Genomic DNA, 11,419 nt, shown 5'->3' on the forward strand with positions numbered 1-11,419 from the left:
TTTTTTAAAAACTGAGATACACAACAAGTATTTTTGTTTTCTGTCTGTTAAAACTTCATAACTATGGTGTATGAGTATATGGCAGACAGTATTTTTTTAAAAAAGTCTATTCTTGTAACCTATAATGCCACCTGACTGGTTTTAGGGGGAAAAAATCATAGTGTGTTTAATAGCAGCTTTCTTAGACATTTCTGTCTCCTTGTTCATGTATTCAGCCTTTTTTAAAGCATTTGAAACTTTCAGGAAAGGACATTAGTATTGCATGGAAAGATAAATCAAGCAGTTTATTCCAGATCATACTGTGTTTCCTAGGCATTGACATGGTCTTTCAGTACTTTGTTGAGAGCAGATACTATCTTTTCTTTCCTGGTATGATTTTTGTCTGCAGGGCAACTGCAGGATTACCAGTTGTAGTATCTTCAGAGAAGAAAAGGCTTGTCAAATGTGTAGTATTATGTCAAATATGTTGTTTGGTGTATTGGGTCCCAATGAATTAACTGTCACCTTCATTTTGTCAGCTTGACATATTATGCAACGAAGAGATTCTTGGCAAGGACCACACGCTCAAGTTTGTAGTTGTTACTAGATGGAGATTTAAGGTAGGACACAATGGTTCAATGTAAATAATGAAGTGGCCAAATAAAATGTTTATAAAATAGCAATTACTTGGAGCTATGCTGCTGTATACCTTTATAAAAGGTACTTTTATAAATACCTACTACAACGTCCTTAGGCACCAAGTATTTATTTGTTTCCAGTAAATGAAGGAAAGGAGAATTAAGTATTCGTTGCAAGAGAACAGGGAACACTGCATTAGCTGTCAAATTGTTATCAAGTCTAGTAGAGGAAGCAGAAGCTACAAAAAGTATGATTTTTAACCCCTTCAGGCAGTAAGAATGAATAGCAAAATTGAACACTTACGAGAGAAGTCAACACTGAACAGATTTGATATATGTATACATGGAGTTATTGGAGCAAGAAGTTCATATTGGTAATGCAAAAGCAACACATCTGAGCATACAGTGCACAGTGAGTTGAAATCATTCGGTGGCTTTGGATGCATATCTATAAGAGATCTGCATATCTAGAAGAGAAACATTATTCAGTCTTGAAGTTAAAAAATAATTGACCTGTGTAAGAGTCACAGGATAAAGGCAATGATTAGTGTTAAAAATGCGGAGATTTCACAAGTGGAATCCTGCTGGAATCTGTTCCATATGGTGTTTCTGAATGACTTGGAAATGGGTTTGAGTAGTTCATTAACAGTTCAAGTGACAGCATTGTCATTATTTAAGTTAGTGACAGATAGATGATAGTCTTGGATGAAGTCTTTACAGTTCTGAGTGACAGGTGATTAACAAACACCTGAAGTTGAATATAGTTATAGATGAAAGGATGTAATGCAATTGTTACACCATAGGGTTTTATGGTGTAGCAGAGAGAACCAAACAGGAGCATCAAATTGATATTCATTTGTGTAGTCTACTCTTCATGTGTGAGAGATCTGTGTAATTGTGAGACATGTGGAAAGCAGAGCTGTAAACTGCCTTTCCAGATGAAAATGGTGGATGTAAAATGAAGCTGAGACATGGAGGGTTCAGAACAAACAAGCTGAAGTAATTGTTTTCATGAGACACAGAACTCCATGGTGCAGGATGTTGTGGTTGTTATAAGTTTGCCTATTCATTAGAAAAAAAAAAAAAAAAATCTATGGATTCTCTCACAGAAGAGGAATCAAGTGAGAGCTATTAAATGTGAAGTACCACATACTCTAATGCTGCTTTCTAGACATGTCTCTAACTTCAGGGAGTTTTCCAAGATAAACAGATCTGCTCCTGAGATAAAGGGGGAAGGTTCCTGTATCTCTTGTTTGAGCTCTTGTTTGAGATGAAGATACACCTTGTCTTGGTTAATTTTTGACAGATCAGATAGCTGCTCTTTAACTGAACCTTTAGTTTATGACACAGAAGTTTTTCCTACTGAACAGATTAGTTCTGGATTTGTTTCTTGACTTACTGGTATTTCTGTCTTGCAGAAAGCACCTCTACTGCTACATTATAGACCCAAAATGGACTTGCTGTAAGGGAACTTTATTGTCCTTCTGGACAGAGCTTTTTGCAGAGACTATCATCTGGCACCTTCTTAGTGCATCACTAATCACATGACACAAACCAGCTGAATAATTTTGGAAGACTGGAGGGCTTTCATAGTGGACTGTCCTGAATATTTCTTCTAGGGATGTGTTACCTAGACTTCTGGGCAGACAGTATTTATACTTTTTTTGTACGGAAGAAAGAAGTTTCAACTCAGCAAGACACTACCAGCATTAAGTTTACAGATACTGAAAACACTTCACAGTTCCATGTAGCTCAGCCTGATTTGTCTCTTACAGTTACACACACAAAAAAAAAAAAAAAAAAAAAAAAGAGTGTTGTGGGGTGATATAAATATGTTGCTTTTGACACCAAGTTGCATTAGTTACTTCTCGCATTCTAAATCTTTAAAAACTATATTTTTGCAAAGTGTTATTGTCTTATATAGTATGCCTGATTGCATTGGCTTTATTCAAGTTATTCTGTAGAACACTGAACATGCCTGATAATACAGTGACTGGTGATAACTTATTACACTGCATTGAAAACTTAAGGAAATCTGGGAAACCAATAAATTGTCATTTTTGCCCAGCTATTGTTCTCTCTCACCTTGTGTTTTAATAAAGTTTTTATACTTCTGTATACGTGTTAATTTCGTAAGACTAATAGAAATAATTTCAGTTGATTATGTGCTGTGATATATACTTTGCTATGGTATAAATTGCACCACGTAATGACAAATACTCACAAGTGCTAGATTTGTGAATTTTTTAAAAATTAACATTTCTTATGTATTTGTGGCTTGCAGAAATCAGTTTTTAATTTAGAGAGAATTTGCTATCACTAGCTATTGAAACAGTGGCTCTTGGACAACTTTGGGAGTATTGCAGATTTTTCATTTCACTGATCAAAACTTCCTCAGATATTATGGGCAGCTTTAAATTTCTTTAGGAGTTCTCTTATGAAACCATAGCATTTTCCTTACTGCAATTCTTAGCTTACATAGGATGGGAGGAAGGGGGAGTCAAGACAAGATTATTTTAGCACCTTTTGGCCTTAACTAGTAATTTTGCTTGCATCAGCCCTAATGGATGCAAGATAATACACATTCATGTATGTATGGGTGCATACATCTGTATACACATGTAACTATGTATGCTATAGAAAGCACCCTCAATGGCACTTAGCAGGGCTCACTGCACTTTTTGTAAGGCTTTTTGAAATAATTGGCTTTTAAAATACAGTTGTTGAAAGTGATTTCTGCAAGCTATATCCACTATGTATCACCCATAGTATGATTGTAAGAACATTTGTCTGGCACAGGTGTGAAGTCACTGAAAACAGTGTATGCCCTATTATTGCCAGCTGGAAATAGTTAACCTAATTTTTGGAAGAGTTTTCCTGTCAGCTGAAAATGCTAGTTGCTATTCCTGTTACTAAACCCTGTTATTTTTTGATAAATTGTCTTTTGATAAGAAGCCCTGCTTCCTCTTGCTGTGCTCCATTGCTGGTTCTGCTAGAAAGTGTCACTTGATAGCCAGAAGCTGATACTGCAAGAGATTTATCTAAGCATTTTAAATATTCTTCCTCTTGAGTGTTCAAAGCGCTACATTTCTCAGCATACTTCCCTTAATTTCCCTCTCCGGAGTCTTCAGTTCTCCTTTCCCAGCTCTTCTGCTGCTTGTCCTTACCTTTGACAACAGGGCTCCTTATTTTTCATTATAGTCACAGATGTGAGTAGGAATGAAATTAAAAAAAAAAAAAAAGAGCAGAGAATGAAAAGAATCCTCCTGACCTGTGGAGGTGGAAAGGAGAGCCACACAAAGGCCAGGACATGCTGCTGTCCTTGCAAGTGAAAGTCTAAGATAGCTGCATTTGAATGTTTAGGTTAACACAGAACTCTACATCTGGTTCTTGTGTGGTGTTGTGTGTGTGTGTATGTCTGTGATTCATGGAACCAAATTTGGCTCTGATTTTGTCTTGCTGTTTGTGTATTTTCAGCTTTTTTTCTGTCTTTAGCATTACTTGATCTGGCAGAAAAGAACAAATGAAATCCTGTGTCTACCATTTTTACAAACTGTTCATGAAAGCAGTGAATGCGATATACTGGGCCTCTCTGGAGCTGTTTCTTACGTGGTTGTTACTGTTCTAGAGTCAGTAAGAGGCTGGCATTGCCACTGAGGCACTGAGGATATGGACAGGACTGTAAGGGTCCCTGTTCTGTGCACCCAGAGTATACACACAGTGGCTGCACCTGATGTAGACATAAAACTAAAGCTGCCAGACAGCATTCTGATTAATCATCTTAATCAGAACATATATATAGATATATATACACAAACATAAATATATATACATATACACATATAAATGAGATCTGTCTACCTCAAATGTGTGTACTGCAGAAAATTTTTGTATGACTAGATATTGACGCAGTGCTGTTAAAAGTACATTGGGATTTCATTGCTTCCTTGTGTACTTGAGCAACTGAGAAATTAATTACCAACACATTCAGAAGCCTTTCAAATCTATCTCTTGCTGTAACAACTTACAATACAAAACTTACAAGTTTATAACCATCTTTAGAATCACTTGAATTTGTTATGGTGCTATCAGTATATAGAAAACTGTTTATATGGATACATAAATTCAAGCCAGTATTAATATCTATAGCTGGGGTTTTTGCTTGTAATTGTGTGTAACTGCTCTTGCAATGTGTTTAATCTGATAAAAGTGCACCAGTAAAAAAAAACAAACAAACAAAAAACAACAAAAACAAACAAAGAAAACCAAACAAAAAACCCCCAAACCAACAAAAAGCCCCAAAGTTACTCAGTTGTTTTTTCTGAATCACATGTGATAACATCTTCACTACAAAAATTGCCCTCAGGAGTGGTGTGACTGTGTCTGTACCATATGTTAGTCTCACTAAAAGACTACAGTGTAGAGCAAGGTCTTCTTTGGGTCAGAGCCTTGTTTAATTTCTGTGACACTTAAGAGACAATTTATATCAAGATTATATTGGGTAATGTAACCCTGTACTGTTCAAAGTTGAACTACAATTTAGGCTCGTCCATTGATATATCTTAGTCCTGGTGAGATCATGGTAGCTTATTTTGGCTTTTGTGAAGATGCCATTACTGTGAAGTAGTTTTTACAATTTCATACGCTGGTATATAGTTGCAGTAAGGAAGTATCTTGTTGCATTATCCTCAGCAGCAATGAGACTGTTGAATCACCTGGGCTTAGAGTCTCATTAAGTATACTTTCATTAAAAAGAAAGAATTCAGATAGGATATATAATACTGAATTTAAATAAGATTTGGGGGTTTAAATTTTAACTTTATAAAATTATTTATTCTATTTTAAGCCTTCTGTCTTATTTTACCATCCAAGTATTTTTTGTTTCAGTGGTCCAGCTTTATTTACGGGCATATAAAATGAAATTGTAAGATGTTTTTACAAGCTTCTTCCTTTTACATTGAGTTTGAGTAGCTTTCATCTGTATGTTTTTGTTTTGTATGGATAAAGAGCATTACTTATGCTTTTGTGCAATAGGTTTGAAACATGCATTTATTAGGCTTATGTTTAAATTGTAAATGTAGCATCTACTTACCATTACATTTAAAAGGAATGTAGATGGCTTTTCTCACTTGTTCAAATGGAGTTTTATTTGGGGCTGTTATTTGGGGGTGGGTGTGTGTGTTTTATGCCTGTTCCATTTTTTATTTTAAGAGTGAAATGGGGGATTTAAAATTTCTGTAAGTACAAGAACTATATGTCAGCAATATTTTAAAATAAATGATCTTGCAAGAAACCTTAATGTGAATTGTGGAAGCAATCAACAAGACTTGCAGCCTATCTGAAAATGTTTTGTGCCATTGTTAAGTCTGGTATATTTGTGTACCATCACACCTGGGAATACTTATTTCTATTGGTTGTGCAATAGTATACACAACATTGTCACTCAGGAGAAATGGGACCATAAAAAATATCAGACTACAACTATGATGGTGCTATTTTTTCCAATAGGCTATGAGCCTTTGAAAGCTTATCTGGCTCTTATTGTCTTTATAACAACGCAGTCCTAGGGGATTTACAGATTTTTTTTTTTTTTCTACTAGATGATAAATATAACTTGCTATTTTACAGCATTCTGAATATTACATTGAGATAAATATAATAGGAAAAAGCCAACCAGTCTGTACATCAGTGAGATGAATCTTAGGTACACATTTTGTACAGAAGGCTTTACTGAAGAGAAAAATCAAATTTCTGCTTTTCCTCAGGTAATCACTTCAGTTTGGATGTTTCACTGAAAACATTAATGCAACTTCAGTTAGTCTGTCTAAAGTTGGTAACAGGGAAAGAAATTGTTCCACACATAAGTCTCCCTACATAAGATATAATTAGATGTTACTTGGGTCTTGATCTGTTTTTGAAGAAAAAGCTGCAGAGAACAACATTAAATAATGTGGAACAATGCTTCAATCTCTGCTCTAGTCAAAACTTGCAGTCAGGATAAAAATTACCTAGGAACTTGGGTCTTGTGGCAAGTCAACAGGTAATGTTTTACCTGTTTATTTATATACAAATTAAAGATAGGATTCTACTATTTGCTCTGTATTTTATCCTACTTAGAGTTTTTTGGAAATCTTTTGAAGCCACGATGATCTATCTATATCCTGGTGGTAGGGTAAGAACTAAATGTCCAATTCTGTGAACTTTTACATTGGTAATTTTACTAAAAATCTGAGTGGTTCCACCAGTGGGATCATTCATTCAAACAGTGGTATGGCTAAAGGGAGAACTCCTGAGTTTTGAATACTGATATTCCACTATTTTTGTTATTTCTGTTTGAAACTGAAAGTATTGGTTTGATAGAATCTTTAATTCAAGTGACTTATCTGGACAAATGGAACATTTGTTCTCTCCTTCTGCAAACAGGATCATTTTGCAGTTAAGGGACAATTAGCCAGTGCAACCACTAAGCCTTTTATCCTCATATGTGGCATAATAAAGATTCTGGAACTGTCAGAGTGTAAAACCATATTTTTGGCTTAGCTTCATTTAAGAGTTTACAATTTTTTATGCTTTGTGTTGCTGTGTAATTTCTGTACTACTGGTGGCTAGTTTTGTCTGAATAAGCCTTTTGGGGATTAATGCTTAATGTTTTGATTTTATGATAGTGAAGCTTGTATCCAGTGTTTTGCCAATGAATATTATATGCTTGTTAATAAAAGCAGAGAAACTAACTGAAATGCTGTGAGGCTGGAAGTTTTTGTCCCATTCTTTCCTGGGAACATAAGGAACTAGCAGTCATCGTAGCACTGAATAAATGCAGTGTGACTGAAACAGAGGTGGTGTGGCATTGCATTGTCATAAAATCTGCCTTTTACTCAAAACACAAGGATGGCCTAAAGCATTACTCCACTAGCAGAATGTCTGTGACAAGTGTGCATGTCAAGTAACACAAGCCAGGTAGGAAATTAAATGGTTTCAGTCACCAAAAGGGAAAACAGCATTATCCTGGTGTCTTTATGTACCTGGATAAAAAGGTACTTACTGATCTGCATGGGTTCTTTTCAACCTTACCCTTACAAATGTAAGCTTGAGACAATACATTAACAATGCAAAACTGATGCTGCAGTAGTTGAATTTCTTGCAGCGTCTACATGTAATGGGGATGTATAGCATCTAGCAGTAATGTAGATTTATAGCTTGTGAAATGCTCTACAGGCTGAGAGGGCAACACCTTTATTTTATGCTCTTGGCTTGTTAGGAACTGCCAGCAGCTGAAGTCAGTTTTATTCATACCCATATATTTTATTTGCATTGATATTACTCATGCATAATTGTCCTGAGGAAATTTGCATTTGCCACTTACTAGCTTCATTTAAATGTGAGTATGAGAGACTAACTGCAGAAATGTCCCTTTGCCAGTGTACAGTCACTTAAAAGTGAATGAAAATTAGCACTAATTCAGCAAGTGTAATGCTTGGTAAGTCTTCTGTGCCTGTATTAAGTGGTTCTAATACTTATCTGAAATTTGTACTAATGGTTGCTTCCAACTTTCTGTGAAGTAACCAGTGATGGGCCTGGCTCCCTCCCTTTCCTGAACATGGTGTTATTCTAAGAAATAAAGAGTGAAAACTTTTCCGGTTTGACTGAAATTCCGAAGAATCATGAAAAGAAATTGTGGTAACAGTTGTGCTTGCTAGTCCTGAAAGCATAAACTTGACCTACAGCCAGTATGAGCTAACTACTTTTTTTACCCCAGAAGAAATAGAATATGAAAAAGTTTTTACTGGTACTTCTTTATATATAACTGATATTTTCTTACCTTGCTGATTGACTATTCTGCTATTAAAAAGAAAACATTATTTTGAGTGGAATACCTCTTTTTGTGCAGTAACTTTTTCCTTGGGATTAGAGCAGTCAGAGAAAAAATCCATATAATTGAATATGTGCATTTAAGATAGATACATTCAGCTATTTAAACCCAGGTGTAGACATAGTCACTCAGAATTCAATTGGTCTCAACTCAAGTTAGGCTTAATCCAGTGCCACGTATCAATAGAGGTATACTGCAGTGCAAATCCCTGCATACCTCTATGTATCTTTAATTTCCAACATTATCCTTGTTTAGCTTTTATATTCATGATTTTTTTTTAGGCTTCCTTTTGATTCTTTGTCAAAGTCAAGCACTGATCTGGTATTAGTGGAGAAAAAGGTTTACAAGAGTAGACTAAGAGATTTGGCTAAGAGGAAGATGTGATCCACATCTGTACAAATATGTCCAGTCTTTCACATGTCAATGTGCTTGCACTTGTCACTATGTAGAGGTGTTTTACTGAAGGGTTTCAATTGGACATGTCTGTTCGTGTTTCCATGGACACATCAACACGTGTTTCGTGTAGTGATTGCATGTTGATGTGTCCATGGTGTCCTGGTTTCAATTTGTAACCAGGCAGAAACACCAATTTACTTTAGTGGGTTTGATTCGCCAGTTTCAATATACTTATTTCCTGCTGTGAGATAGGATTAGGAGCAAAAGTAAGGCAGATTTAAAGGGTGTAAAGAAAACTTTTATTAACAACATAAAAGAGTAATAAAATTCACAATAAAACCTTCAGACCACCTCTCCTCCCTTCTCCCACACCCTCTTTTCTTCCTCAATGACAACATACAGTCAGTTACCAACTGAAGAATAATCTTTTTCAGTTCACTCTAGGGAGAGGAGTGTCCCCTTGTCAGGCTATAGGGACTTTTCCACAGGAGAAAAAACCCAGTTTTCTCATGGCTTCACTCTTCACAAATACCAGCTGCTCAGGAATCTGCAATTGTGAAATTCCTTCTATCTCCACAGCCTTTCCAGAGCTGTGTTTATGGGCCATGTTAAACTCATGGGGTATTACTTTTAAGGATGAATTGTTCAAAGACAAATGAGCTCTTCGTCTAACTTTGAAATCATCTCTAGGAACAGAGGTCTCCTTCTCTCAGGGCAAAGGGTCTTCATCATTTTTCTCTCTCTGTTCATGCACAGGTACATGTCCTCATAATCTACAAGTTGAACACTCCACCTCCCATGTTTTTCTCCAGGAATTTTTAGTGTAATACACCCATAACTTACAAAAGGATTTTCAGCCTAAATTCACGGCATCTGCTCGTTCTCCTTCCATCTGGAACCCGACTCCTGCTTCACTGACCTTGGTGTCGTCTCTCTGTTCTTCTTCCCTCTCACTCAAGGGAGGATTGAAGGTCTGCAAGCTTTGTCTGAGCATTGAAAGAGTTAAGATCTCACACAGGGAGTGCAGAGGCTGTGGCCAGGCCATGGTGGAGCTGTGCCAGATCTCCGAGGCTCAGGCTGTGCTGGGGGGCTGGCCCGGGCCAGAGCCAGCAGCGGCTGCTGTAAAGGATGGGAGGGATGGCTGGGATGGCAGTCAGCCTCCCCGGGCTCAGCTGGCACCCCCTGCCTGTGGCCACCCCTAACTCCCTGACAACATGCCAGCCTCCCACGGGCCCCAGCCTGCCCCCCAGCCCTGTTCCAGCACTCCTGGCAGAAAGGAAAAGGCCCTTCCCAGCTTTGCTCACTTCAAAATGTGAATGCATAGCGACAGACCAAATCCTTCAATTGGTTTCTCAGGCTGTTAACAACCAACGCAGCCTCCAATTGATCCCATCAAGTCAAAGAGGAAGTTCTCAGGGAGAAAACTTCTGTAGATGCCCACTTCTAGATGTCAATTAATGCAAAACCAGTAGTCATAGAAATAAGAACAGAACAAAAATGAAAGCCATTTGCTTCAGTACAAAGAATAATTGCATGGTTTCCGTGAGGAGATGTTGCCTTTAAAGCCTTGCCTGTTGTTTTCAGCCTCTGTTTGTAGGTTGCAATTGTTTCTTCACACACCTGAAGAAAGAGAAACCTTCTTCCCATTAAATTCTTTAAGGCTACTTGTTTATTTGTTTTCTCCTTTGATAGAAAGTTCACTGTCTCTTGCCTGAATCCTTGTTCCAAGAGAAGACAAAAGCTTTAATTCTGGGTGGTCCAAGGCTGCACCATATAACCATATAGTTTCCATTGCTGTTGAGAGCCATGCTGACTGCTGATGCAGCAAATAATGTCTCTATTTCTGGTCTTTTCTGCTGGTTCTCAGCAGGGGGCAGAGCAGAACTTCTACTTTGGTGTGATTTGTAATACAATACATTGTCCAAACGTTTCTGTTTTCCCATTTAAGCAATACCTTTGTAACCAGCTGCAATGGATTGTATTAGCATTACTTGGGTTATTGTTTAAATGTATTTAGTTGTTTTGCAGAAGTATTTGGAAAGAAACTATTATATGAGTGAATCTTGATGTCAGGTAATGTATCACCTCTGAAAAAAATTTCTTTCTCTGCTTCATGGCAGTGTTATGGACTGCAGCATCTGAGACTTGCTGATTTCAACTGAAATGCTCAGCTTTGAGGGTCTCTCTAGATTTTATTGCAGCCATTGCACTGGGCATTGTTTAAAAATAGTCAATGCTGATTTGAAACACAGTTGGTGAGTTGTTTCTGGATCCTCTGGCACTGGCACTTCAAAAGATCCTGTGTGTTGTGACTCAAGAGAAAACAGCCTTCTCATTCTGATGACTGTCTCCTCTTTCCCTAGAAAACAAGCAATCCCGAGGCTGTGCATCCTAATGTGATAGGGACTGCTTCACCATTTCTCTCTTCAAGAGTTTTTTGAGATTAGAGTATCCTTTACAGACAAGTTGTCTATTCAGGCTCACATGGTTTCACAAGTAACTTTGCTAGTTTTAATCAGAATGGCTGGAGGCTAAA

At 37.2% G+C, this 11,419-nt stretch overlaps 1 protein-coding gene across 7 annotated transcripts in view; it reads left to right on the top strand.

Annotated features, from left to right (window-relative positions):
* Positions 1 to 4,188, top strand: part of PCGF3 (polycomb group ring finger 3) — a gene marked incomplete at its 5' end in the record, with an annotated part of 59,783 nt that extends 55,595 nt beyond the window's left edge. For all 7 annotated transcript variants that reach the window (XM_079330870.1, XM_079330869.1, XM_079330868.1 and 4 more), the window contains 2 exons: positions 519 to 599; positions 2,036 to 4,188. In XM_079330870.1, coding sequence (XP_079186996.1) covers positions 519 to 599; positions 2,036 to 2,083 — 129 coding nt within the window. In that variant the 3' untranslated portion in view covers positions 2,084 to 4,188. The remainder of the gene's footprint in view (positions 1 to 518; positions 600 to 2,035) is intronic.
* Positions 4,189 to 11,419: the final 7,231 nt, after the last annotated feature.

Source organism: Erithacus rubecula (assembly GCF_903797595.1).
Source record: "Erithacus rubecula genome assembly, contig: SUPER_Z_unloc_1, whole genome shotgun sequence".
NCBI classification, from domain to species: Eukaryota; Metazoa; Chordata; class Aves; order Passeriformes; family Muscicapidae; genus Erithacus; species Erithacus rubecula.